The following is a 26,418-nucleotide window of genomic DNA, read 5'->3' on the forward strand; positions in this document are numbered from 1 at the left end:
CAATAAATAAAGACATTGAGACCTCAGACTAACCCTTCCCTCTCTTCAGTGGTGCCATGCATCCGCAAACAAGAGTCGAACTGGTCCCCTCTCAAAGTGGGGGGGCTTTAACTGTTCGAATTTAATTTGGGGATTATCAGTATCAGTTGGAGGTACAAGAAAATCTGTCTTTAATTCCTTAATTTGTTCTTTTATGTTGATTTTGTTTCTGGCATCTGAAATTCTCTTTCTCGTCTCTTTCTAGAAAGAACTCTTAGTCTCTGAATTGGTGAATGTCTATTAATCAAGTTGTTTAAATGGACCGTGTTTCTTGAGAATTTGTTCAAAAGTGGTTAATCCTTTGTATTTTTTTTTAAGTAGGTTAAAAGTTGGAGGGAAAGAAAAGTTTTTGCCTTTTGCCTTCTCTAAGTACAACTGAAATTAAAGTGCTTTCTTCAGTTATCCTTGGATGCATTTCACCCTTTATGTGGTCAATTCACCATCCTTTCACAAATGCTGCTGCCCACCATTAAGTCTCTTATCACAGGGCATTTAAAAATGATGCCATAAAATGCATGTTGAGAATCTTTGGATCTCAAATGTATAGAAATCACATCTAAATGTCAATTCCTGAGTTAAGGAACTGACGATTTTGGCAATTTCAGTCTCTTAGTATTTAGTGGACAAGAGATTATGGTACTGTAGGTTGTTCCTTATGTGTTTGTAAACTTTACTTGTTGAAAATATTTTTTATTGGGGCTGTGTATTTCTGCCATTGTACTGATTTGCTTACTTGAGTTACAGTCATTCTTTAATTGTTTTGGGCTGTATCTATAGGTGGAAATGTAGGACTGTCCCCTGTGTACTGTGCACCAAAGGTGACTTATCAATGTTCAGTTACTGCACAGCTCCTGTATGTCTGTATTGAAGCCATATGGCTGGGTTTATTTATTTCAGTATTAAGTTATTTTATAATAATATCCATAGGAATGATGATGTTTGATATATAGAGGCTAAATTTTCCAAATTCATTTGTGTCTCCTCTGGGCATTTCTTTGGGATATGTTCAGATTTATGGGTTGTTGTGTTTTTTTTTTTTCCTGATTTTAAAATAATTTTCCTTTGTTGTAGGATGAGCAGTTCTTAGGTTTTGGCTCAGATGAAGAAGTCAGAGTACGAAGTCCCACAAGGTCTCCTTCAGGTATGACCCGTCAAACACATGACACCTTGAAGTTTTGTTTGTTAAGAGACTGTGACTTCCCCTTGCCTTCTTTGCATGTAAAAGGTGGTCTTAGATTTCTTTTGGAGAAATTGTTCCCTTTCCCTCACACTAAGTAGGAAATGGCTTTATGAACTAGCCCTCTTTATGGGGCTCCTCTCTGTTAGATCACTTTTGGTTTATCTTTAATTATGCTTTTCTATGGGAACCACCTGTGGCATGGGGCTAGATTTCTCTCGAATACTTATAAAACTTGGTAGGCAAAAATGAAGGTTACTTACTAATGATAGCATAAATCCTCAGATTTATGCATTTTGAATTGTATAGATAATTTGACCATTGTTTTAAACAGATGAAATTTGGTCTACTTTTGTCAAAGAACTAAAAACAAAATATTGGCACTCTATGAAACTGTTTTACCTGATCCTTGGAAAACTATGTTAAAGAAAATAAAAATGACATGGGTGTTTCCATTTATTAACAATATTTGCCATTGTTCTCACCAAGAAAATATCTAGAATGAGTTGAAATTCTAGACTTAACAGCAGTTTCCTGCAAGATGATCCTCAGTAGAAATAACATCTAATGGCTTGCAGAATTCTGTTCTGTATAAGACAGGGAGATAGATCTTATGATGAAAAAAAATTCCCCATTTGTGCTGCCATTCTGACTTCTTGTATGGTTGTCTTTGAGTTTATGTGGGTAGACAGGCTAGTTAAATATGATGTTAGCTGTGCTTTTGGTTCTTGTCATTGACGTTTGTGATTGTTATCATTTGCATTTCATTCAAGATTCATCATGTACTATATAGTAATCTAACTCAAACACAGTACATTAAAAATTTTTCCTTTCCCAAGTGGTGATAGTATTGCTATTCTAGCTGGAAGGACTTAACCAGTAGTATTCCTGTACCTGCGCCATTTAGAGAGTAGCAGTTTTCTCTTTTAAGATGTGATAAAATCTTTTTTTTTTTTAAAGATGTGATAAAATCTTAAAACTTCATATCGGAAGGTGATTTTAGAGATTGTCTAGTCTAACCCTTCACTTACAGATAACAAAATGAGGCCAGGAAAAGACACGCTGAGCAGTTACTTCTAACTGACTTATGAGTTCTTTGAGTATATTGTGGATTAAGGAAGTTAGCAGCAGAGCTGGACTTTTCTCTGTTGTGCATTTTCCTACTTGTCCACCAAAAGTTTCTTGTAAAAGATGGATTGAAGAGGTTTTCAGAATTAATAAAGGCCTGTAAGTGGCCACATTCAAATTTGCCAAGATTATAAGGAATCTTGTGATGTACATCTGGGTAGAGTTTAATTTGTTGATTCACAACCCTTGATGGTTTCCTCTTGTTTTTTTTCCCTTGGCTGTCAGTGTATCTTGAATAGTCTTTTTTTTTTTTTTTTTTAATTTAAAAAACCCATCTATATACTTTATTATTTTAAAGAAATGAAGCACAGTTTTTCTGCTGTCCCCTAGTCCATTTTGTTGTAATTTGTTGTAATTAGTATATACTGAGAACAGATATGTGAATCCTTAATCTGTTAAGAGAAGTCTCAAGTTAATTGGTGAGGAAAGCATTTATATTTAGAAAGCTCAACAATCAGACCTTTGTTGATTTCTGTTCTGTTACGAAGCCTGTTCCATAGTCTAAAATGTTCATCATAATGGCATAAATCTCTTCTGGTGCCTGTTAGGGGAAGTTTTAACCTCAGAAGAATGTTGAGTCATATAAAACATTGAAAAGTCATGAGAGAAGAGATGTGACAGACAAGGCAACTCTTATTTATACATTTAGAAAGTACAGACAATACAAAGAATTTTAGGGAGTTCCCTGGTGGCCTAGTGGTTAGGATTCTGGGCTTTCATTGCTGTGACCAGGGTTCAATTCCTGGTCAGGAAACTGAGATCCCGCAGCAACACCCCCTCCCACCCAAAAGAAAAGAATTTTAGAAAACTGTGGTTTTCTGAAGCCTCTTAATACATAGCAAATTGAGTTGATTAAAAGTTGGCAGATTCCTTTTTTTTAGAATAGAAGAAATCTGATTTAAATAGTCAGTTTGCTCTTGACATCAATTATAGTTAAATCTTTTTTGTAATTTAAGACTGGTTCAAGAACCTATAGGTAGGGGAGTAGATTAACGGATATCTCATGCCATTTCACTGATTAGTTCACCTGCCACTGAGTTGAATGATCTTTTTCTGATGTCTCATGAATGAATATTTTTCTTTTCAGTGAAACTTTCTTAACTTACTTTGGCAAAGCAGATTGAAAATACAGGAAGCTGAGCAGCCTGTAGAAATTGGTGTGGTGTATTATTGTAGCCTATGGAAGTTGGTGAATTATTGATTGGAGAGCACCTTGTTCATATTTATTAAAGCCAAAATTCTGAGTTGAAAAAAATGGGATGACTTTACTATAAATGTGTTCTCAAATGTTACTCTTGATGACTAGAATATGGAAAAGGTCATACAGTTTTTTTAAAACAGATTTTTTTAAAGCCTTGTTCACCTAAAGATGTGGGAAAATTAGTTTTGTATATTAACTGCTCAGTTGAAAACCTCTTTGATTATCTTAGTTTTTTTTAATCAAAAAAGGAGTTAAGGGTTCTTTTAGGTAGAATGTTATTTACTTGATTTATTTGAGGCTGGTTTTTGGTGAAAAGAAACTAAGCACAATAAAGATGTTTTATTGACTGATTAAACCCAGATAGAGTTCAGTACAGAATGACTTTTGCTAAATTATCTTCAGTTTAGTTAAGACCTAAACTGCAAAGCTAAATATATGCTCTTCATTGTTTAATTTCTATACACAGTTAAAACTAGTCCTCGAAAACCTCGCGGGAGACCTAGAAGTGGCTCTGACCGAAATTCAGCTCTCCTCTCAGACCCATCTGTGTTCTCCCCTCTAAATAAATCAGAGACCAAATCTGGAGATAAGATCAAGAAGAGAGATTCTAAAAGTATAGAAAAGAAGAGAGGAAGACCTCCCACCTTCCCTGGAGTAAAACTCAAAATAACACACGGAAAGGACATTTCCGAGTTACCAAAGGGAAACAAAGAAGATACCCTGAAGAAAATGAAGCGCACGCCTTCCGCTACATTTCAGCAAGCCACAAAGATTAAAAAATTAAGAGCAGGTAAACTCTCTCCTCTCAAGTCCAAGTTTAAGACAGGGAAGCTTCAAATAGGAAGGAAGGGGGTACAGATTGTACGCCGGCGAGGACGGCCTCCATCAACAGAAAGGATAAAGACCCCTTCAGGTCTCCTCATTAACTCTGAACTGGAAAAGCCCCAGAAGGTCCGGAAAGACAAGGAAGGAACACCTCCACTCACAAAAGAAGATAAGACAGTAGTCAGACAAAGCCCTCGAAGGATTAAGCCGGTTAGGATTATTCCTTCTTCTAAAAGGACAGATGCAACAATTGCTAAGCAGCTCTTGCAGAGGGCAAAAAAGGGGGCTCAAAAGAAAATCGAGAAAGAAGCAGCTCAGCTGCAAGGAAGAAAGGTGAAGACGCAGGTCAAAAACATCCGACAGTTCATTATGCCTGTTGTCAGTGCCATCTCCTCGCGGATCATCAAAACCCCTCGGCGTTTCATAGAGGATGAAGATTATGACCCTCCAATTAAAATTGCCCGACTGGAGTCTACACCGAACAGTAGATTCAGTGCCACATCCTGTGGATCTTCTGAAAAATCAAGTGCAGCATCTCAGCACTCCTCTCAAATGTCTTCAGACTCCTCCCGATCCAGTAGCCCCAGTGTCGATACCTCCACAGATTCTCAGGCCTCTGAGGAGATTCAGGTCCTTCCTGAAGAGCGGAGCGATACCCCTGAAGTCCATACGCCACTGCCTATTTCCCAGTCCCCAGAAAATGACAGTAGTGACCGGAGAAGCAGAAGGTATTCGGTGTCGGAGAGAAGTTTCGGATCCAGAACCACGAAAAAATTATCCACTCTGCAAAGTGCCCCCCAGCAGCAGACCTCTTCCTCGCCCCCTCCACCCCTGCTGACACCACCGCCCCCACTGCAGCCAGCCTCCAGTATCTCTGACCACACACCTTGGCTCATGCCTCCAACCATCCCCTTAGCATCACCATTTTTGCCTACTTCCGCCGCTCCCATGCAAGGGAAGCGAAAATCTATTTTGCGGGAACCGACGTTTAGGTGGACTTCTCTAAAGCACTCTAGGTCAGAGCCACAGTACTTTTCCTCAGCAAAGTATGCCAAAGAAGGTCTTATTCGCAAACCAATCTTTGATAATTTCCGCCCCCCTCCACTCACTCCTGAGGATGTCGGCTTCGCGTCCGGGTTTTCTACGTCTGGTCCTGCTGCTTCAGCCCGATTGTTTTCACCTCTCCATTCCGGAACAAGGTTCGATATGCACAAAAGGAGCCCGCTTCTGAGAGCGCCGAGGTTTACTCCAAGTGAGGCTCACTCTAGGATATTTGAGTCTGTAACCCTGCCTAGTAATCGAACTTCTGCTGGCACATCTTCTTCAGGAGTATCTAACAGGAAAAGGAAAAGAAAGGTGTTTAGCCCTATTCGATCTGAACCAAGATCTCCTTCTCACTCTATGAGGACAAGAAGTGGAAGGCTTAGCACTTCTGAGCTGTCACCTCTCACCCCACCGTCTTCTGTCTCCTCCTCGTTAAGCATTTCTGTTGGTCCTCTTGCCACTAGTGCCTTAAACCCAACTTTTACTTTTCCTTCTCATTCCCTGACTCAGTCTGGGGAATCTGCAGAGAAAAACCAGAGACCAAGGAAGCAGACTAGTGCTCCAGCAGAGCCATTTTCATCCAGTAGTCCCACTCCTCTCTTCCCTTGGTTCACCCCAGGCTCCCAGAGTGAACGAGGGAGAAATAAAGACAAGGCCCCCGAGGAGCTGTCCAAAGAGCGAGATGCTGACAAGAGCGTGGAGAAGGACAAGAGTAGAGAGAGAGACCGGGAGAGAGAAAAGGAGAATAAGCGGGAGTCCAAGAAAGAGAAAAGGAAAAAGGGATCAGAAATTCAGAGTAGCTCGGCTTTGTATCCTATGGGTAGAGTTTCCAAAGAGAAGGCTGTTGGTGAAGATGTGGCCGCTTCATCTTCTGCCAAAAAAGCAACCGGGCGGAAGAAGTCTTCATCACTCGATTCTGGGACTGATATTGCTTCTGTGACTCTTGGGGATACGACAGCTGTCAAAACCAAAATACTTATAAAGAAAGGGAGAGGAAATCTGGAAAAAAGCAACTTGGACCTCGGCCCAACTACCCCATCCCTGGAGAAGGAGAAAACCCTCTGCCTTTCCACTCCTTCATCTAGCACTGTTAAACATTCCACTTCCTCCATAGGCTCCATGTTGGCTCAGGCAGACAAGCTTCCAATGACTGACAAGAGGGTTGCCAGCCTCCTAAAAAAGGCCAAAGCCCAGCTCTGCAAGATTGAGAAGAGTAAGAGTCTTAAACAAACTGACCAGCCCAAAGCACAGGTACTCATTTCCATCTTGCCTGTTAAAATCAACAGTTTCTCGAGCCCCTTCTAGGAGCAGGTTTGAGGCTGTTTCAGTTAATATCCAATTATGGGAATCAGGAAAAGACGGTGGCATTTGCAGTGGTCCTTTAAGAACAGATAGGATTTTGATAGGTAGAAAATGATAGAGGAAAATTTAAAGAGGAAGAACAGTATAGATAGAGACAGAAAAGTACAAAATATATGGGAAGAGCAGGGAATAGCTGGACTGCTTCATGAAGGCAAGTGATGAACTAAGACCCAAAGGTGTGTGGGGCCATATTACATCGAATGCCAAGTTGTATGTACTTAATGGGTTTGGTGTGATGGAATCTCACTTAATTTTGAAGGTACATTTTTGCAGTCTAATTGTTTTACTGTTGTTTGCTATAGAAAACGGGAGGGGGGAGGGGCGGGGGGGGGCGGGGATCTTTTCCCCTGAGTAGTGAGTGACTAGAACAGTAGGTAACAGGTGTTTGGAGAATTCATATGAGAAACACTTAGCCTCAAGTTGTGGTACAGAAAAGCTGTACAATTCAGTTAGTTAAGGTGAGGACAAACAGATCTTTGTAAAGAGCAGCACTTTTTTATTTTTTTACAAAGTGAGCTAGACACGGTCTAGCCTTTTATGAGAAAACCTGCCAATCTTTAGATTGTTTTTTAAAATGGTCATGTAGTAGTTGCATGCTTATATTGACACATCAAGGTTAAAATGACCACAAACTTAGGCTCTAATATAATTCAGCGTAGTGGCACACTTATATTTAGTAATTCTGCCATTTGGGAGGTCTAGCAGGAATATGATGAGACTTCTGATACATTTTGGATGTTTTTGGTTAACCTCCTAGTGATAGGAGCTGCAGCTCCCTAAAATGTGAGACATTTCTATTTGGAGCTGTGGCCTTTTATGCCTCCATTTGTAAGTTATTTCCCCCTACTTCTCTGCTGATCAGAGAAACAGTCTGTTGTTAGATATGCCCTATTTAAACGAGACTGAACTCCTTGATAATACAGACTGGCAGCTTGAATTTTTTTGAGGGGAATTTTAAAGTAGTATAATTGGGAATAGAAGCTTAGTTGATTTCTGTTTTTTTTTTTATTAGAATCCTTTTCTGCCAATTTTAGAAGTAGGTGATTTCTATATATTGATATGGCATATCAGCTGGGGATAACTAGAGTTGTATGTGTTGACTCTAGACTGTAATAAGTTAATCAACTATACCTTGGCTTCATTCAATTTTGTTTTCAACACAGATGGTTGTTATTGTTTGTTCTGGGCTTGCCTCCCTCTCAGGGTCAAGAAAGTGACTCCTCGGAGACCTCTGTGCGAGGACCCCGGATTAAACATGTCTGCAGAAGAGCTGCTGTTGCCCTTGGCCGAAAACGAGCTGTGTTTCCTGATGACATGCCCACCCTGAGTGCCTTACCATGGGAAGAACGAGAAAAGATTTTGTCTTCCATGGGAAATGATGGTAGGTTGGGGATGACCTTGGGTTTGTGTGCTGATCATCCTGCGGGTACGCAGTGGGCTCTGCACAGCATTGTATATTAGGCTGGGCCCCCCAGGAACCAGATGTCAATGGGAGGATTGACCAGGTTAAGATCTTATTAGAGGAAATGCCTGAAATATGGGGAGGGAGTTAGGAAAGCCTGGGGGAGCTGTCAGCCTACTCTGTAGGTCTGACCCTAGTAAAGGAGAGCGGAAAGGAAGGCCTGGCAGAATCTTCCTGGAGGCTGTGCAGTATGAGACAGCTCAGCAAGGCTGTCAGGGAGAACACGGACTGTCAGGAAGTCTCATGTCCCCTCGGAGCAGGGCCTACCTCAGCGTCACTGCCATACTCATCACAGACCGAGAGCAGCCCCTGTGGTGAGTGTGGCCTCTGTACCCCTGGATTTCAGAGTGTCACAGCTGGGGCCCGTGGTCAGTTATGCTCTCTGTGGTTGGAGGTCCTAAGACATATTCTCATGGTTTTATATCGTACCTAAACTCTGAGTGACTGCTGAAATGAAATTTAGAGGTTAGAGTCTTCAGAAGCCTTCAGTTCATATTCTTGATTTTTGGTCACACTGTATTTTGTTTTCAGTGTTTGGATTTCTGCTGTTGTCAAGCTGCAAGTTGTAGGCATTTAGAAACTTTTAAGTAATTACTTAAAACAGGCTCTGAGTTCTGCATATGACTATTATAGTGAATTTCATTTCTGGTGTTCCAGTTAAAAGAAGGTTTGAATGTGTATACTGACATCAGTAGGTTGTGAGAATCTCCCCTCTGCTCACGGGAAGGAACCAGATACTCCCTCAGAGCTGATGACGCATTCCTTTAACAGACAAGTCATCGATCGCTGGCTCAGAAGATGCTGAACCTCTTGCTCCACCCATCAAACCAATTAAGCCTGTCACCAGAAACAAGGCGCCTCAGGAACCTCCGGTGAAGAAGGGACGGCGGTCTAGGCGGTGCGGGCAGTGTCCCGGCTGCCAGGTGCCTGAGGACTGTGGTGTTTGCACTAACTGCTTGGATAAGCCCAAGTTTGGTGGCCGCAACATAAAGAAGCAGTGCTGCAAGTGAGTGCACGTCCCCCCGGGGGGCTGGCCTTGGCCGCTGTCCTGGCCTGTCGCAGAGAAAATGCGTCCCAACACCCGGTGTGCTTGTGCTGAGTCTCTTCGAGTTGCACAATGAGTTGCACAGTTGGACTTTGTGCTGTGCTAAAGTTTGGGTCGCGCTTAAATAAGAAAACCTTGGGGGCAGTGCTGGTAACCTTCTATATTTGCTCAGGTCAATCAGGTAGCCCTTAGCCACATGGCTGGTTAGCACCTGAAACATGTTTGGTGTGACTGAGGAACGACACTTAAAATTTTCATTTAATTTTAAACTTAGCCACATGAGCCTAGAGCTGCCATTTATCCGAGCAGTTCTGATGGGTTACTACTTAAATGCTGACAAATTTAGGCATAGTATTTGTTAGGTCAGCTGATATTACCTTTATGGCATTCAGGAAATATTGGTGACATAAGTCTCTCTGCTGTCTAACTCTCAGAATGTTTTCATGCCTGTGGAAGCCTCTCCCACCCTGTACACAGCTTGCAGAAACTTCGTTCCCTGACCAGGAACTGAACCCGGGCCATGGCAGTGAGAGTGGAAGTCCTAACCACTGGACTGCCAGGGAATTTTCTGGAAGTTTTGATTACTCTACCTTTTCCCTCTTTTTTTAGTCAGTTGTAAAAGCACTTTCTACTCTCTGGGATAATTTGTTTAAAATGGATCCAGAGGGTTGCATAAACAGAAATTTTGGTGCCTGAATATCTCATCAGGTACCTGGCACCAGGAATAGATATTATCCATAAATATTTGCTGAATGAATGAATAACATAAATGATTTATATAAAATATACTTGGGGAAAATGCTGCATTATTTACTTAAGGTGAGACAGTTTCTAGGACAAACTAGGTAGTTCTGGGCTTTGGTGTAGTCTGGCCCTAAGCAAGAATCTTGTCTTGGTCCCATTAGTGGAAAGAAGTGAGACAGTTCACAGATCAACAAAAAAGGTACGTGATAGCAAGATAAACTTGCATTAAAATAGGCGTTGCAGTGGATTCAGTTCAATTTTAGACTTCAAATTGAGTTTCATTAAGTTGAGGACTGAAATATATATATCCAAGCCCTAAGACAGACCCTGTAGCATTATAGTGGTAGACAAAGGACTTGTTGGGTAGTTTCAGTCCATTTTATATTCAGATTGCTATGAATATTAATCTCATAAGAAAGCAGAACTAATTTGACTACAAGAAATAATGACTGATCATTTTATGTGGTGCTAGTCAGTACGGGGAAGCAAGATATTTGAGTCCCATTTCAAAAATAAATTGATAATTTCTCCTTTAAATTCTCGAGGTAGGTGAAATTGCTGATCAAAGGATTCAGAGACTTGGATTTAATCTAAATAATGAGCAGTCCTTTTTTCAACTCCCAAAATGACCCTGGATAAAGTTTAACTGATTCTTGCCCTCAACTGAACACTTGTGTCAGTTGCTTCTCCTAAATGAAGTTTGCTTATGGTATTCCTTGTTATTCTAGGATGCGAAAATGTCAGAATCTACAATGGATGCCTTCCAAAGCCTACCTTCAGAAGCAAGCAAAAGGTAGTGTTATAAAAAGATCGTTTCCAAAATGCTTCCTGCTTTAATGTCATGTAGTTGTGTACACCTAGTGTAAAGAGAACATGAGATTCTTTTCAAGAACTGCTCTTTCCCAGGGTGGTTGTTGAAGCTGGGTGATAGGTACATGAATGTTCATTTTACTATTCCTTGGAATATGTTTGAAAATTTCCTTAATAAAAATTTTTTTAAAAATCGTATAAAATTACATTATGTTTCATTTCCTTAAAGTACTAAAAGTATACCTATTTGACTTGCCAACTTGGCATTAACTTTCTTGAGCCTTTCAGGGTCAATGTTAGCTGTAGGAAACTCAGACTAAGATTGTTACATTCCTATACTTATATTTTATTTATTTTTATCGTCGTTATTTATTTAAATAATGCTGGGCCTTCATTGTGGCACTTGAGCTAGAGAATTCTAGCGCCCATACCATGGGGACGTCTCTGGTTGCAGTGCGCGGGCTTAGTTGTGGCATGTGGGATCTTAGGGATCAAACCCAAGCCTCCTGCACTGGTAGTGCAGTCTTATCCACTGGACTGCCAGGGAAGTCCTTTTACTTATATTTGCAATAGAATTTTCTCGTGTAAAAAATCTTGCTTTCTGCACCCCCCTCCAGCTGTGAAAAAGAAAGAGAAGAAATCTAAGACCAGTGAAAAGAAGGAGAGCAAAGAGAGCAGCGCTGTGAAGAACTCGGTAGACTCCAGTCAGAAATCTACCCCATCGGCAAGAGAGGATCCTGCCCCTAAGAAAAGCAACGGTGACCCTCCTCCCCGCAAATCCGTGGAGGACAAGAGTGAGGAAGGGAACACCACCACCCCAGGACCTGAGGCCAAGCACGTGGCCACGCCTGCTTCCAGGAAGTCCAGCAAGCAGGTCTCCCAGCCGGCACCAGCCATCCCCCAGCAACCCCCCAGCATGGCACCACCGAGAAAAGAAGTTCCCAAGACCACTCCCAGTGAGCCCAAGAAAAAGCCACCTCTGCCTCCAGAGTCAGGTGAGTGAGGACGGCAGATGGAGCAACCAACACAGGACACTGGAGGCTTAAACAGCATCTGGAAACCTCAAGTGTCTGCTTTTAAGTCTTCGGTACAGGAAAATTAGCTCTCTTCTAACTGTTAAATAATAATAAAAAATAGACGCGAAAACCAGTTAAGTTGGAGATACTGTGTTCATTTCCCCTTTAACGCCTAGAGTTTAAATAGTTTTTGTTGTTTCTAATGCCCCTTCCTCACAGGGCCATCAGTCCTAGAGTCATCACTGCTATTGAGCATTAACTGAATGTTGAGTGGCATCTGACTGCAATTTATTTTGAATCCTTTAGGTCCAGAGCAAAGCAAGCAGAAAAAAGTGGCTCCTCGCCCAAGTATTCCTGTAAAACAAAAGCCAAAAGAAAAGGTGAGGAGAGATTTGTTTTCTCTGCTATTTCTCAAGCATGGGTTCTGTTCTGGAAGGTGGCCCAGTCCTGAACAACTACAGGATTGAGTGATACTGCATTTTTGCTTCTATGTAGATGGCAGTGGAGTTTCTTAAAATTAGCATACTTCAGGTTTAAGCTTTAGCTCCCTTTTCTCTCCCTGGTTGTTTTCCCCTTCTTCGTAACCCCACATGCTTATGTGTACATTACAGGCTGCTTGGTACAATTTTTTCCCCCCCTCAACCTCCTTTAGCAGTATTTGTCTATAACAATCACCGTTCTCTGTGTCCACTATTTTTATTTTATTATGTGGAGACAGGTCTTTAACAATCTTCTGATTCTTTCTGTGCCCCCATAATGGTGTGCATGCACATCTAGGCCAAGGCTTTGGAGCACATGGGCAGCGCTGAAAAGAGAGGCAAATACCAAGCTCTTATTAAGTCGTGCTCCAGAGTCATTGTCTGTTTCTAACTGTGATGATGAAGCGTGGTTCTGCTGCAAATTTGAAATCACTGATGATCACAGAGCTGGGAAAATTGTCTTGAATCTCATAGACAGTTACACAGGTGTGGAGCGATCAGCTCTAGATTTGATGTGTGCAACTCCCAAGATCTAGAACAGTGGCAGAATAACCTGCTCCCTTCTCATCAGCGTGGCTTCATTGTACTGACAGCCTCAGCAGGCATCATGGACCACAAGGAAGCAAGACGAAGATGCATGAGAGCGAAAATCCTGGCATGTTTTTTCCAGGGATATAATACATACGTGCCAATAAAATGCCTCAGTGGGGGTGGGGAGGAAACTGAAGATTGCTTCTCTGTCTCTATAGGATACTTAAATGGGAAGCATGTTTTCCAGAAGTAGTAGTACGGTTTGTTGTTTGCGTTGTTACCTGTTGTGAGAGTGAAGGCAAGCCGGATGTGGATTTGTTCTTTATCCATCTTCTGTCCCCGCAGGAGAAACCACCTCCAGTCAATAAGCAGGAAAATGCAGGCACTTTGAACATCCTCAGCACTCTCTCCAATGGCAATAGCTCCAAGCAGAAAGTTCCAGCAGATGGCGTCCACAGGATCAGAGTGGACTTTAAGGTAAAAGTGTTCAGTGACCACAGAGTGTATCGAGTACTATGGACTTTATGCACTTATTTTCAATTTTTTTTTCCTTTTGGCTGTCTTTATTGATGCATGCAGGCATTCTCTAGGCGGGGAGCAGGGCTACTCTCTAGTTGTGGTACACGGGCCTCTCACTGTGGTGGCTTCTCTTGTGGAGCGCAGGCTCTAGGCACACAGGCTTCAGTGTTTGTGGCACAGGGGCTCATTAGTTGTGACTTATGGGCCCTGGAGTATCTAGGCTTCAGTATCTGTGGGGCATGGGCTTCATTGCTCTGTGGCATGTGGAATTTTCCCGGACCAAAGATCTAACCCATGTCCCCTTCATTGGCAGGCACATGCTTAAGTACCCTGCTACCAGGGGAAGTCCAAGTGTTGTGGGCTTTAAATCAGGAAAATGATGTTAGCTGGAGAAGGAAATGGCAACCCACTCCAGTTTTATTGCCGGGGAAATCCCATGGACAGAGGAGCCTGGTGGGCTACAGTACATGGGGTCACAAAGAGTCGGATACGACTGAGTGACTAACACACACACACACACACACAATTGCCTTACAATGGTGTGTTAGTTTCTGCTGTGCAACAGTGTGAATCAGCTGTGTGTATTCATATATCCCTTCCCTCTTGAGCCTCCCTCGCACTCCTCTAGGTCCTTGCCGGGGGCAGTGTGGGTGGGTGAAGACCTGCCATTAATAGATGGGTTCAAGTGTGTAAGAGCTCTGGTCACTTGTTACCAGGTCAGTCTGTGAACTGACTAGAGGACAGAGGCATGGAGACAGCCCTGCCCATCTTGAGCTCTAAAGTGCATTTTGATGAGAACCGTGTCTGAGGAAGTGATTGTTTCACATAGAAATTATCAAACCATGATGATCATTTGAATCAGCCAAACTCTAAGGGAAATCTAGTCCCAGTACATTTTTGCATTGTGGTTAACAGGTGATCCTTTTAAGAGATTGTGTTTAAGATTTAATAGTTTCAAAGCAGCAGTTTTGAACTCTTTGAAATGAAGTATTCTTGACGTTCTGGTGTCTCTCTCTTTTTCTGCTTTTCATCCTTATTTTCCATGTAGGGTAGTGTCATATGGCTCTTGTAAATGATCTCTCTCTCTCTCCACAGGAGGATTGTGAAGCAGAAAATGTGTGGGAGATGGGAGGCTTAGGAATCTTGACCTCTGTCCCTATAACACCCAGGGTAGTTTGCTTTCTCTGTGCCAGTAGTGGCCACGTGGAGGTAAGATCTCCTGCTTCTTGGTATGCCAGACAGTGTGAGAGATTATTTTGCTGTGATGAAACAAATCATTATATTCTGTTTCGTTGGTTTATAGCAGGCACTATACCCTGTTTAAACCAGCAATTGAAATGTTTTTGTTTTTTAGAAATTTCAGGAAGGAGTCTGCTTTTTATTAGAGTAGCAGTTATTGAGTGTGAAAGTTTTAACAGTTTCATTTCCTATAATAGAGTTCTGATTTTTCTTCTAGGTATCCAAACAAATGATAAATGCTTTTCTAAAAAAAGAATTGCTGTTGGTAGTCATTTTATAGTTTTGAATAGCAAAACTACCTTGTCTGTAAAGAGCTCTCCGCAATTAATAAGAAAAAGGAATAACACCTCGTTTAAAAAAATAGTCTAAAGACAGGAATATATATAATTCACAAAATGAGAAGTAAAAACATGGTGTGTGGGGAATGTCAAACTTTCCTATTACCATACACTGTAAATTAAAACATGATCAAAAGGATCAAGTGTAAATGGAGACTTCCTGTTTCTGAAAATCTAGTTAGAATCTTTCTGAGAAGATTGTTTGGAAATATGTATTTATCTTTAAAATGGGTATACCCTCTAACCCAGCACTTGTACTCCAGGCATTTATCTTGAGGATATAATTAGGTAACCCGGCAAATACGTATAGGTATATATATATGTGTTTCTATATGTATACATATTTGTATGTACATATGATAAACAGAAGGGCTTATTTCAGTATTTATGATAATGAATAATTGGAGACAACTCCAGAAGTTATCAATAAGGGGCTGCTACCTTGGTTCAGAGAAGGCGATGGCACCCCACTCCAGTACTCTTGCCTGTAAAATCCCATGGACGGAGGAGCCTGGTGGGCTGCAGTCCATGGGGTCGCTAAGAGTCGGACACGACTGAGCGACTTCACTTTCACTTTTCACTTTCATGCATTGGAGAAGGAAATGGCAACCCACTCCATGTTCTTGCCTGGAGAATCCCAGGGACGGGGGAGCCTGGTGGGCTGCTGTTCTGTGGGGTCGCACAGAGTCGGACATGACTGAAGTGACTTAGCAGCAGCAGCACCTTGGTTAAAATGATTAGAAGACATGCATATAATGGCAAATATGAAGTCCTTAAGATAATATAGGTTCATATTGACATGGAAAGATGTCCATGACACAGCACTGAGTTAAAAGAGCAGGTCACAAAATAGTATATAAAGCACAATCCCGTTTTGGCTTGGAAAAATGTTTTTGAAATATATACATAGGAAGAATTCTGAATGATTTACACCAAAATCTTAAGCATGTAGTCGGATTATTGGCGACTTTTATTATTTTCTTTATTTTTTTGAGTGTTTTTGCAATGAGTATTTGCTACCTGTACAATAAAGGAGAAAAAGATAGCACAGTTCTAAATAGGAAAGAGTAATATTTTCATTCATGTAATTCTCAATTCCTGAATACCTCCTTAGCTTATTATCTCATATGCATTCTGAGGTCATAAAACCCAAAGCCAAGTTGTAATCCAGATGTTAAACAATCACTGGCTAAGAGATTCAGTCCTGCCCACTTGCTATTTTAAATTATACATTAGCAATATTACAAATTATTGCCTGGTATTCATTCTTTGGGCTTTCCCTGGTGGCTCAGATGGTAAGGAATCTGCCTGCAATACAGGAGACCTGGGTTCGATCCCTGGGTTGGGAATATCTCCTGGAGAAGGGCATGGCAACTCACTCTAGCATTCTTGCCTGGAGAATCCGCATGGACAGAGGAGCCTGGCAGGCTCTAATCCATGGGACTGGAAAGAGTCAGACATGACTGAGTGACTAAGCACAGCACAGTACATTCATTCTTTGCTTCCCTGGTGGCTCAGTGGTAAAGAATCTGACTGCCAATGCAAGAGATGCAGGTTTAATCCCTGTTCCGGGAAGATCCCCTGGAGAAGGAAGTGGCAACCTGCCTCCAGTATTCTTATTTGGAAAACCTTCTGGACAGAGGATCCTGGCAGGCTACAGTCCATGGGGTCGCAAAAGAGTCAGACACAACTCAGCGACTGAATAACATCAATTCATTCTTTAAGGAAATATTTTCTTAGCGCCTGTTACAAACAATATATTGTTCTAAGTGCTGAGGTTGCTTTAGATAGCATTGAAACTAAGACTATTCAATCTGTAAGTGCCAGGCATCTACTGTATCTCTTTTCCTACTTAATCTAAGGCTTTGCATGCACACACATGCTCCCCATAGGAATAACTTACTTTTGTAACACCAGTACTTCAGGTTGCTTTTTTCCCCAGAGTATAATTGCTCAAATTTAAATTGTATAGCTGTGCATAGCAGTCCCACAGGATTCCTAAAAACTGAATTAGCAAATGAACAGCCCACTGCCCACACTGCGCTCCTAAAGCACAACCAGTAATTGGTGAACTCTCCCACCACTGAAACCTTTTCTACTGACATGATTTTGGATTTACAGAAAAGCTGCAAGAGTGGTACAAAGAATTTCCATATACCCTCTACCTGGATTCTCCAAACATTAATATTTTTAATTTACCTTATACTTTTCTCTTTGTATATGTATTTTACAGAATAAGAAATAAATTGTATATGTTTTACATGTAGACATTTTTTCTTAAATTTAAGAGTAAGTTGCAGACATAGGCCCTTTTAAAAACCTCTAAATATTACATGGTGTATTTCCAAGGATGTCCTCTTATATAATCACAATATAATTATCAAAATCAGCAAATTAACATTGGTATATTACAGTTATCTAAGTAGACTTTATAGTTTTGGCCCACTAATTCTTTTATGGCAAAAGAAAATTATGAGTCACCCTCATTTGAATTTTTGAAAATCCCTGTTTCAGAATGAGAATAACATGTTTCTAAAATAAGAGATGGGAAGGACAAACCAGAACTTACAGTTGTTTAGAAGGTTGTAGAAAACCTTTAAAACCCTCCCTGTGTCCCCGTACGACAGTCTTTTACATTGCCTTAGTGCTTTATTGATAACTTCTTTTGTGATACTTAGCACATTCTATTAAATTTTTAGATTATATATCTATTTAATTATTCTGTTTTATTTAAACGTATTTATTTATTTAGCTGCACCGGGTCTTAGTTACAGCGTGCAGGATTTTTTAGCCGTGGTACGTGAACTCTTAGTTGTGGCACGTGGGATCTAGTTCCCTGACCACGGATCGAACCTGGGCCCCCTGCCTTGCAAGTGCAGAGTCTTAGCCTCTGGACCGCCGGGGAAGTCCCCACTTGGTTATTTTATAATTTTATTATTACTGCTTTAGTCCTCGGAAACTCCTGCAGTTCCCAGTATTCTGCTTTTTTTTAACATAATCACTGCTTAGTGAACATATTGAATAAAAAGTATATACTACTGGACTTGTAAAGGTCAAGATAAGCAGGAAGGATTTGGTTGATATTTCTGCATGGTATTTGATAACCTCTGTGCTCCTGTCTTACCCTAGTTTGTGTATTGCCAAGTCTGTTGTGAGCCCTTCCACAAGTTTTGTCTGGAGGAGAACGAGCGCCCTCTGGAGGACCAGCTGGAAAACTGGTGTTGTCGCCGCTGCAAGTTCTGTCATGTCTGTGGGAGGCAGCATCAGGCTGCAAAGGTACAAAGCTGGTGATGGAGTCACTTAGCGTATTACTCTCTCTCTCCATTTCTGCCTTTTAATTTAGAATTTTGTGTCTATATTTTTTCTCTCTTGGCTTAGTCTGGTTTGACTATTTAACCCATTGTAATCATTTGCCATCAATATAGCAGAAAATGTGATATTTGATAAAATCCTCAAACCTGCTTCATCAGAATGTTTATCACTGAGTACCTTTGGCAGGAAATAAATCCCTATGCCTTGAGAGTAATTTATGAGGAAGTTTAAACTGTTACAGTGATGTGCTGGATTTACCTGAGAAGTATGAAATGGGGTACTAAGTGGCAGGTGTTCACTGGAGGTGAGATGACATCCACCGTTTTGCTCTTATTTTCCTACAGCAGCTGCTGGAGTGTAACAAGTGCCGAAACAGCTATCACCCTGAGTGCCTGGGACCAAATTACCCCACCAAACCCACAAAGAAAAAGAAGGTTTGGGTGAGTACACATAATGTGAACTTTCAAGAATTGTCTTGGGGCTGGGCTGTTGGCCTTGCACATGTTATAAGACGAATATCCTGCTTGACGGAAGAGGAGCCGTTCCAGTCGAGAAGTCAACTCTGGAAATGGATTTTTTTAAGATCTTCTGAAATAAGAGATATTAAAAATAAGAAGTTCCAATTGACTTTCCATCTCTTCCAGATCTGTACCAAGTGTGTTCGCTGCAAGAGCTGTGGATCCACGACTCCCGGCAAAGGGTGGGATGCACAGTGGTCTCACGATTTCTCACTGTGCCATGATTGTGCCAAACTCTTTGCTAAAGGTAACTCAGAAAAGCTAGCTTAGTCAACTTTTAGAGGTTGTTCTTAGCGTTTGGGAGGCGAAGTGGACACTGCAGTGGAAGGACCATTCTTGTCAAGGATGCCATTTAGACACATTTCCTGAGTTTCTGGTCTTGCTCTTTTCTTGACACACGGAATTGTAGCAACTAGAAAGGTTTTCTTATCTTTCGGGGTGTAAATTAAGGAGTTTTTTTTTTTGACAGGAAAGTTGGATTTACTGGTGGGCATGAGTAAGGATGGGACACCACCAAGGCTGTCATGCATGCAAGACTCGCCACTTATCCAAGGGGCCACAATTAGGGATGTATTTGACCCACCCCCACCACAGCCATCTGGGATAAGCTACTTTTGAGGAAGAAGAGCCATTCAGTCGAGAAACAGAAAAACATTTGAAACCATGCTTTCAAATTCATCCCTGTAACACTTAATAAATCCCTGCTTCTTAGAGATGTGGCTCTTTTGGCAGCCAGGGTACTTGAACTTGGCCCTGCAGAGGGCCTCAATCATAGGCTTCTTGTTCTGCAGCTTGGTGCAGATGGACATTATAATTGGCCAATGTGGACCCTGGGCACCGTGCCTTGGGGCTCTCCAGAGGCTCCTGATACAGTTGTCTGGAGCATGGATTGGGAACAACATGCTAGTCATGAATGTCCACTGGAAAGGGCTGTCTCTAAGATCCTTTAGGGCAACCTGTACAGGTAACAGACTGCCTATACCACCAAGGAGGCTGCTGTGTGCAGCCATCGCACACTGGGCCCCCATGGGAGAAGAGCACAGTCTGCTTAATTGGCTGCAAAAGGGACTGTTTATAGTAACTCACCACAAAGAAATGCTCTAAAGCATTACTTCCCAAAGTGAGGTAAATATACATTTGATTGTGTCAGAAATGATTTTAGGTGATACTGAGTCCAGGATTTTAACAGTTGTGTTAGAAAACGATTATAGCCAATACATTAAACTGACTTAGGATAATAATGATATAAAGTTCACTGTTGAAGTTACTTAAATTAAGCAAATCAACATTGTATATTAAGTAAAAATAATAGGTGATACACAGATAAAACAAACTGATGAAGATTGTATACTTTTCTGAATTTTAGGAAACACTGCTCTAAACTCTAATGTAAAAGCACTAGGAATAAGGGAGAAGTATAAATTAAGTGCGTCTTTTACTCCCATTACCTTCTCTTTTTTAAAAAATTTAAACGTTTCTTTGGAATGTTTAAGAGAGAAAGTTCTGTCTTCCATTCTTTTTCTATTATGTTATCTATAAAAGGCTACCTTGTGACCTTTAAAAATGGGTCTAAAGAAGAGAATTAGTGGAATATTCTGTGAGCTCAGAATAATCCTGACACATTACACATGTGTGAACATTTCATGGTAGATGCAGGCTGGCATTTGTAAGTAGTTTCAGAAGCAGACTGTGGTGGCTTACATTTTAGATCAGATTGGCCATATGTTAGTCAAGGGCATTAGAGGCATTGGTGTGTGAACCAAAGCCCTGCTGAAAACTTTGCTTTGCTTTCAGGAAACTTCTGCCCTCTCTGTGATAAGTGTTATGATGATGATGACTATGAGAGTAAGATGATGCAGTGTGGGAAATGTGATCGATGGGTCCATTCCAAATGTGAGAATCTTTCAGGTACAGAAGGTTGGAGTCTTTTTATTACAATTTCCTTCTTTCTTGGTACACTGCACTAGTAGCCCCAAAGTACTATAAACATAACATCGCTTAACATTGCAGGAGTGCTGTTACTTGAAGTCTTTTTAAGTTTATTTTTTGGTCTCTAAAATAAGATCATTGTATTACATTGTGTTCATTTACCTTGAACACGTTCTTTAAAATACTTAAATGTTGTCCTTTATGGATACCATAACCTGTTGGCTCTCCAGTAGCTGAATCCTGAGTTAGTGGTAATACTGTCCCTTTGGAGATCAGTACATAGGAGTTCTTAGGGGGTGTGAGAGACTTAATAACGTTTCTAACATACAGCCTAATGTTAAGTTCAGTGGAATAACTTCCTCTTTTACCCCTCTTCCACTCTGAGAGCACCTTGTCATAGTAGGTTTTTGTCTCACCAGATGAGATGTATGAGATTCTGTCTAATCTGCCGGAGAGTGTAGCCTACACGTGTGTGAACTGCACAGAGCGGCACCCTGCGGAGTGGCGACTGGCCCTTGAAAAAGAGCTCCAGATCTCGCTGAAGCAAGTACTGACAGCCTTGTTGAACTCTCGGACCACCAGCCACCTGCTGCGCTACCGACAGGTAGGCCCAGGTGTCGTTCTGTACCCTGAGAACTTGCTCTTTGGTTGTTTTGACCTCATCGTGGAATGTGTTGGTTGTTGTGCCTGTGTGCTTCTTAATTTGTTTTCTTTTGTTTCATTCTTCATTTAGATTTGTAGAGTTCCTTGTTTTGGCCTTAGGCCAGTAAGAAAAACTTGAGCACCAAGAGTAAAATGCTTCTCTGGGGTAAAAAGAAGGAAAGGGCCATGTCTCTTTCAAAAGTCTTGTTGTTGTAATACGAAATCTGAACTTTGTATTCTGAAGGCTACGGGGAGTCCATGAAGGACTTCACTCAAAAGAGTAACCTGATGAGAGTTACTTTTTCAGTTCAGTTCAGTTCAGTTCAATTAAGTTGCTCAGTCATGACACCATAGACTGCAGCATGCCAGGCCTCCTCGTCCATCACCAACTCCTGGAGTTTACTCAAACTCGTGTCCACTGAGTCGGTGATGGCCATCCAACCATCTCATCCTCTGTTGCTCCCTTCTCCTGCCTTCAATCTTGCCCAGCATCAGGGTCTTTTCAGATCAGTCAGTTCTTCGCATCAGGTGGCCAGAGTATTGGAGTTTCAGCTTCAGCATCAGTCCTTCCAATGAATATTCAGGACTGATTTCCTTTGGGATGGACTGGTTGGATCTCCTTGCAGTCCAAGGGACTCTCAAGAGTCTTCTCCAACACCACAGTTCAAAAGCATCATTTCTTCGGTGGTCAGCTTTCTTTATAGTCCAACTCTTACATCCATACATAACTACTGGAAAAACCATAGCTTTGACTAGATGGACCTTTGTTGGCAAAGTAATGTCTCTGCTTTTTAATGTGCTGTCTAGGTTGCTTTTTAGAGGAGGGAAAAACAACACTGTAACAATGACTTGAGTGAGACAGAAGATTGGCGAGGACTGAGCCTAGAGGTGGGAGCCATGGTTGGGAAGCAGGTGTAGTGCTTTAGGTTAGAGGGAGCAGGGTGGTGGCCTGATCTACGAGGGTGGTAGTGGGACCAGAGGCCCTTTGGCTCCAGGACAGTTCTAGGTCTCCTCAGGACACAATTTGAAAATCAGTATGTTTTGTCCATTCAAGTCATGAATTATACATAAATTTGTCATTGGGAATACAGGTATAATGTTGGAAGAACCACAAAGCTAACTTTAACTCAGAGCTAAGCCGCTGCTCTCTCTTTTTTAAAAATAATTTTATGTATTTATTTATTGTTGGCTCTGCTGGGTCTTTACTGCTTCATGGGCTTTTCTGTGATTTAGCAAACGGGCTGCTCTGTAGTTGTGGTGCACAGGCTTCTCATTGAAGTGGCTTCTCTTACGGTGGAGCACGGGCTCTAGACACGCAGGTTTCAGTAGCTGCAGCACGTGGGCTCAGTAGTTGTGGCTTTCCATTCTAAAACGCAGGCTCAATAGTTGTGCATAGGCTTAGTTGCTCCGTGGCATGTAGGATCTTCCCAGTCCATGGATTGAACCCGTGTCTCCTGTATTGGCAGGTGAATTCTTCACCACCAAGCCACCAGGGAAATCATGCTTTATCTTTTAATAAAGTCTATTTTTTAAATAGGAAATTAGTTGCTGTCTTACTCAAAAGCAATTAGATGGTTTCTGTTTCTTCATACTAGGTTGGGAGTTACCAAGCAAAGCTCCTAAGTTAGCTAGCCAAGCTATTAGATAGCTGGCTCATTTTAACTTTCCTTTTCTATTGTTTGAGAAATCTCTGATTATTTTCAAGTTCTTTGGGTTTTTATAATATGTATCATCCAGCTGGTGTTCAGCTGCTAAATAGTGTCTGACTCTTTGCCACCCCATGGACTGCAGCACGCCAGGCTTCTCTGTCCTTCACTGTCTCCTGGAGTTTGCTCAAATTCATGTCCATTGAGTCAGTGGATGCTATCTAACCATCTTGCCCTCTGCCACCCCCTTCTCCTTTGGCCTTCAATCTCCCAGCGTCAGGGTCTTTTCTGATGAGTCAACTCTTCACATCAGGTGGCCAAAGTATTTGAGCTTCAGCGTCAGTCCTTCCAATCAATATTCAGTGTTGATTCCTTTAGGATTGACTGGTTTGATCTCCTTGCTGTCTGAGGGACTCTCAAGAGTCTTACCCAGCACCACAAATCGAAAGCATCAATTCTTTGGTGCTCGGCCTTCTTTATGGTTCACCTCTCAGATCCGTACATGAATACTGGAAAAACTGTAGCTTTGACTATACGGACCTTTGTCAGCAAAGTGATGTCTTTGCTTTTCCAGTCTCTATTCATTTTTTAAATAGAATTTCCATGGGTATACCTCATTTTCAGTGTTAGATAAAATAAACATATTTCCTGACAACAGGCTGCCAAACCTCCGGACTTAAATCCTGAGACAGAGGAGACGATACCTTCTCGTAGCTCCCCAGAAGGACCTGATCCACCAGTGCTCACTGAGGTCAGCAAACAGGAAGATCAACAGCCTTTAGATCTGGAAGGAGTCAAGAGGAAAATGGACCAAGGGAACTACACATCTGTGGTATGTCTATACAGCAAACTACCCAAATTTCCAGTGCCAGTTTAGCTTCCTGAGTCTTTCTAGGGGTGAGGCTGGATGTTAGCACTAAAAGACAATTTATTAGCATTAAAAAATAAAAATACGTGTGTTGTTTTAGTTCTGTGTTTTGGAAGATGGGTTATGATAGAGAGGGTATTGTCTTTTTATTTGACTTTCATCTGAGTTCTTTTAAAGTTATTTTTATATTGACACTGTTTATGCAGAAATGCTAATGTGAAGGTAACAGGTTTGCCTCTTGTGAGATACACCTGAATAATGTGTCTTTTTACATTGGATGTTTATTTGAAGATAGAAGTCTTTTAATTTTATGGTTTGAAGAATGTGTAGGAAATGATTGCCTGTTGTCTCATATCCGTTGTTCATTTGTTTATTCATTTCAGTCTAAGTGAAAAATCATGGCCCAGTGTGGATAACTTACCATTATACAGCTAACTTTTTTGCATTCTTGCCTTATTAGTCTGGCATCTCCTGATTGCTGCAAGTTAACTATGAACTAAATCCCAGAGGCCTCCACTAAAGAGAAATGATACCATATTATATTAGGGTGTCCGTTTTCTGTTGGGTCTCTTTGCTGGATGAGTTAGGAGGGAAAGGAAGTGATTTTGAGAGCATACTATTCTATGAATAATTAATACTTTGTTTTTGTATACAGTTGGAGTTCAGCGACGATATCGTGAAGATCATTCAAGCAGCCATTAATTCAGATGGAGGGCAGCCAGAGATTAAAAAAGCCAACAGCATGGTCAAGTCCTTCTTTATTCGGGTGAATGATATTAATAGTTCATGTCTTTGATACTTAATCTGTGAGTTGTTACCCCAGGAAAAGAACAGACTTGTTCTTGTCTGTGTTTTGCTTTGCCATGTGTATAAATTATTTTGGTTTAATTAGTTCCTCTGATTTTTTGGGAGGAGATGGGTGAGGTCCCAGAGAGGATGGACTTTCTCTTGGTGTGGCCTGAAATCATCCTTATATTGACAAAGAAGCTGGTGTGAAGTTGTTAGTTTTTATGTGCTTTCCAAATGAATGGTCACATGCTTATATTTTGTTTATTTCTCTGTTAGCAAATGGAACGTGTTTTTCCATGGTTCAGTGTCAAAAAGTCCAGGTTTTGGGAGCCAAATAAAGTATCAAGCAAGTGAGTAAATTCAGTTATTAATTTTTTTTCTCCTCATCAGAAATCTGAGTTTTCTTAAATTTTTAGATTGAGGTTTTATTTTAGACTCGGTTTTATTATTGAAGATTAGTCAGTTGAATGCCTTTTTATTGCTGGTTTAGAGACAACATTTACTGTTTATTGTAATCTGTTGCCCTTTTATTCTTTATGTATTTGTTATGTTTTAGGGAACTTATGGCATATGTACAGTACATGTCCTATATATATATCCTAGTAATTGGGCTAACTACGTTCTTTTTTTTTTCAACCTTGTCTGAAACTAGCCCACATGCTACATAGCACACACCGCGAGCACAGTTTCAGTACTACTGTTCCTCCTCTTACGACCACCAAGACCAGGGTTTAGATCTGATGGGAAAGGGAACTGGAGGGTCGTTCTATTTTATTTACTTCAAATGATGCTCTCAGCGGTTTCTGATTCTCCATATTTAACCTTAAATTTTTATTTATTCCAGTAAATCCTTTTGATTTTCAGGGTTATCATTTTTTTCTAGAAGTTTAACCAAGAGTCACAATACATCAGGATTTTATTTTTAAAAATAATAAAGTCCTGTGTAGGCAGTTTCCAAATTCTGTGATTTGTTCTTATATACTGCACAGTCTCAAGACCTGATGAAATCAAGAATTTGACTGTTTTGTTCAGTTTTGGGTATCTTGTAGGAGTTCAATAAATACTTGTTGAATCGATTGTTTCCAGCAGTGGGATGTTACCAAACGCAGTGCTTCCACCTTCACTTGACCATAATTATGCTCAGTGGCAGGAGCGAGAGGAAAACAGTCACACTGAGCAGCCTCCTTTAATGAAGAAAATCATTCCAGCTCCCAAACCTAAAGGGCCTGGAGAACCAGACTCACCAACTCCTCTGCATCCTCCTACACCACCAATTTTGAGTAAGACACCAAATGAAGACATATTATCCATTTCTAAGTGCAAATGATTGACTTTGTGAATCTAAATTTAATGTAATTCCATACTGGAAAACTTTCAGGTGATCCTTAAAGGTAATAAAATCATTTTTGTTTCACTTGGAATGTTACCAAAGAATGGATACAAGTATCAATTTGTGTTACAATGTATTCATTGTATTCATTTCTGTTACAATGTAACAGAAAGCAGATCGTAAGATAGCATTACTTTGAAAGTGTTTCATAGGCTATAGACTATTTAAGCTATATTGTTTTCTTTTTTACTGGTAATCAGACATGGAGTTAACAGTTTTAACTGGATGTCTTTTGGGTTCCAAGGTACTGATAGGAGTCGAGAAGACAGCCCGGAACTGAACCCACCCCCAGGCATAGAAGATAATAGGCAGTGTGCGCTGTGTTTGACGTATGGTGACGACAGTGCTAATGTAAGTGCCTTGGT

General features: G+C 41.0%; 1 protein-coding gene and 2 non-coding genes across 10 annotated transcripts in view; 1 reads left to right on the plus strand and 2 right to left on the minus strand.

The window, feature by feature from the left end:
* KMT2A (lysine methyltransferase 2A) overlaps window positions 1-26,418 on the plus strand; it is a 77,880-nt gene that overhangs the window by 24,295 nt on the left and 27,167 nt on the right. For 3 of the 8 annotated variants that reach the window (XM_055548261.1, XM_055548268.1, XM_055548266.1), the window contains 19 exons: window positions 1,111-1,180; window positions 4,012-6,665; window positions 7,980-8,157; window positions 9,010-9,244; window positions 10,756-10,820; window positions 11,455-11,832; window positions 12,160-12,233; window positions 13,209-13,340; window positions 14,478-14,591; window positions 18,089-18,235; window positions 18,616-18,711; window positions 18,916-19,036; window positions 20,584-20,706; window positions 21,138-21,322; window positions 23,665-23,838; window positions 24,530-24,640; window positions 24,940-25,013; window positions 25,750-25,943; window positions 26,298-26,404. In XM_055548261.1, the coding sequence (XP_055404236.1) occupies window positions 1,111-1,180; window positions 4,012-6,665; window positions 7,980-8,157; window positions 9,010-9,244; window positions 10,756-10,820; window positions 11,455-11,832; window positions 12,160-12,233; window positions 13,209-13,340; window positions 14,478-14,591; window positions 18,089-18,235; window positions 18,616-18,711; window positions 18,916-19,036; window positions 20,584-20,706; window positions 21,138-21,322; window positions 23,665-23,838; window positions 24,530-24,640; window positions 24,940-25,013; window positions 25,750-25,943; window positions 26,298-26,404 (5,232 nt within the window). The remainder of the gene's footprint in view (window positions 1-1,110; window positions 1,181-4,011; window positions 6,666-7,979; window positions 8,158-9,009; window positions 9,245-10,755; window positions 10,821-11,454; window positions 11,833-12,159; window positions 12,234-13,208; window positions 13,341-14,477; window positions 14,592-18,088; window positions 18,236-18,615; window positions 18,712-18,915; window positions 19,037-20,583; window positions 20,707-21,137; window positions 21,323-23,664; window positions 23,839-24,529; window positions 24,641-24,939; window positions 25,014-25,749; window positions 25,944-26,297; window positions 26,405-26,418) is intronic. The other 5 variants (XM_055548265.1, XM_055548267.1, XM_055548269.1 and 2 more) reach the window with 4 other exon arrangements.
* Window positions 19,718-19,851, minus strand: LOC129629403 (small nucleolar RNA SNORA70). Its single transcript, XR_008703230.1, has one exon. It is a non-coding gene; the product is annotated as a small nucleolar RNA SNORA70 (small nucleolar RNA).
* Window positions 25,300-25,425, minus strand: LOC129629359 (small nucleolar RNA SNORA61). Its single transcript, XR_008703192.1, has one exon. It is a non-coding gene; the product is annotated as a small nucleolar RNA SNORA61 (small nucleolar RNA).

This window comes from Bubalus kerabau, chromosome 15 (genome assembly GCF_029407905.1).
Source record: "Bubalus kerabau isolate K-KA32 ecotype Philippines breed swamp buffalo chromosome 15, PCC_UOA_SB_1v2, whole genome shotgun sequence".
Classification (NCBI taxonomy): domain Eukaryota; kingdom Metazoa; phylum Chordata; class Mammalia; order Artiodactyla; family Bovidae; genus Bubalus; species Bubalus kerabau.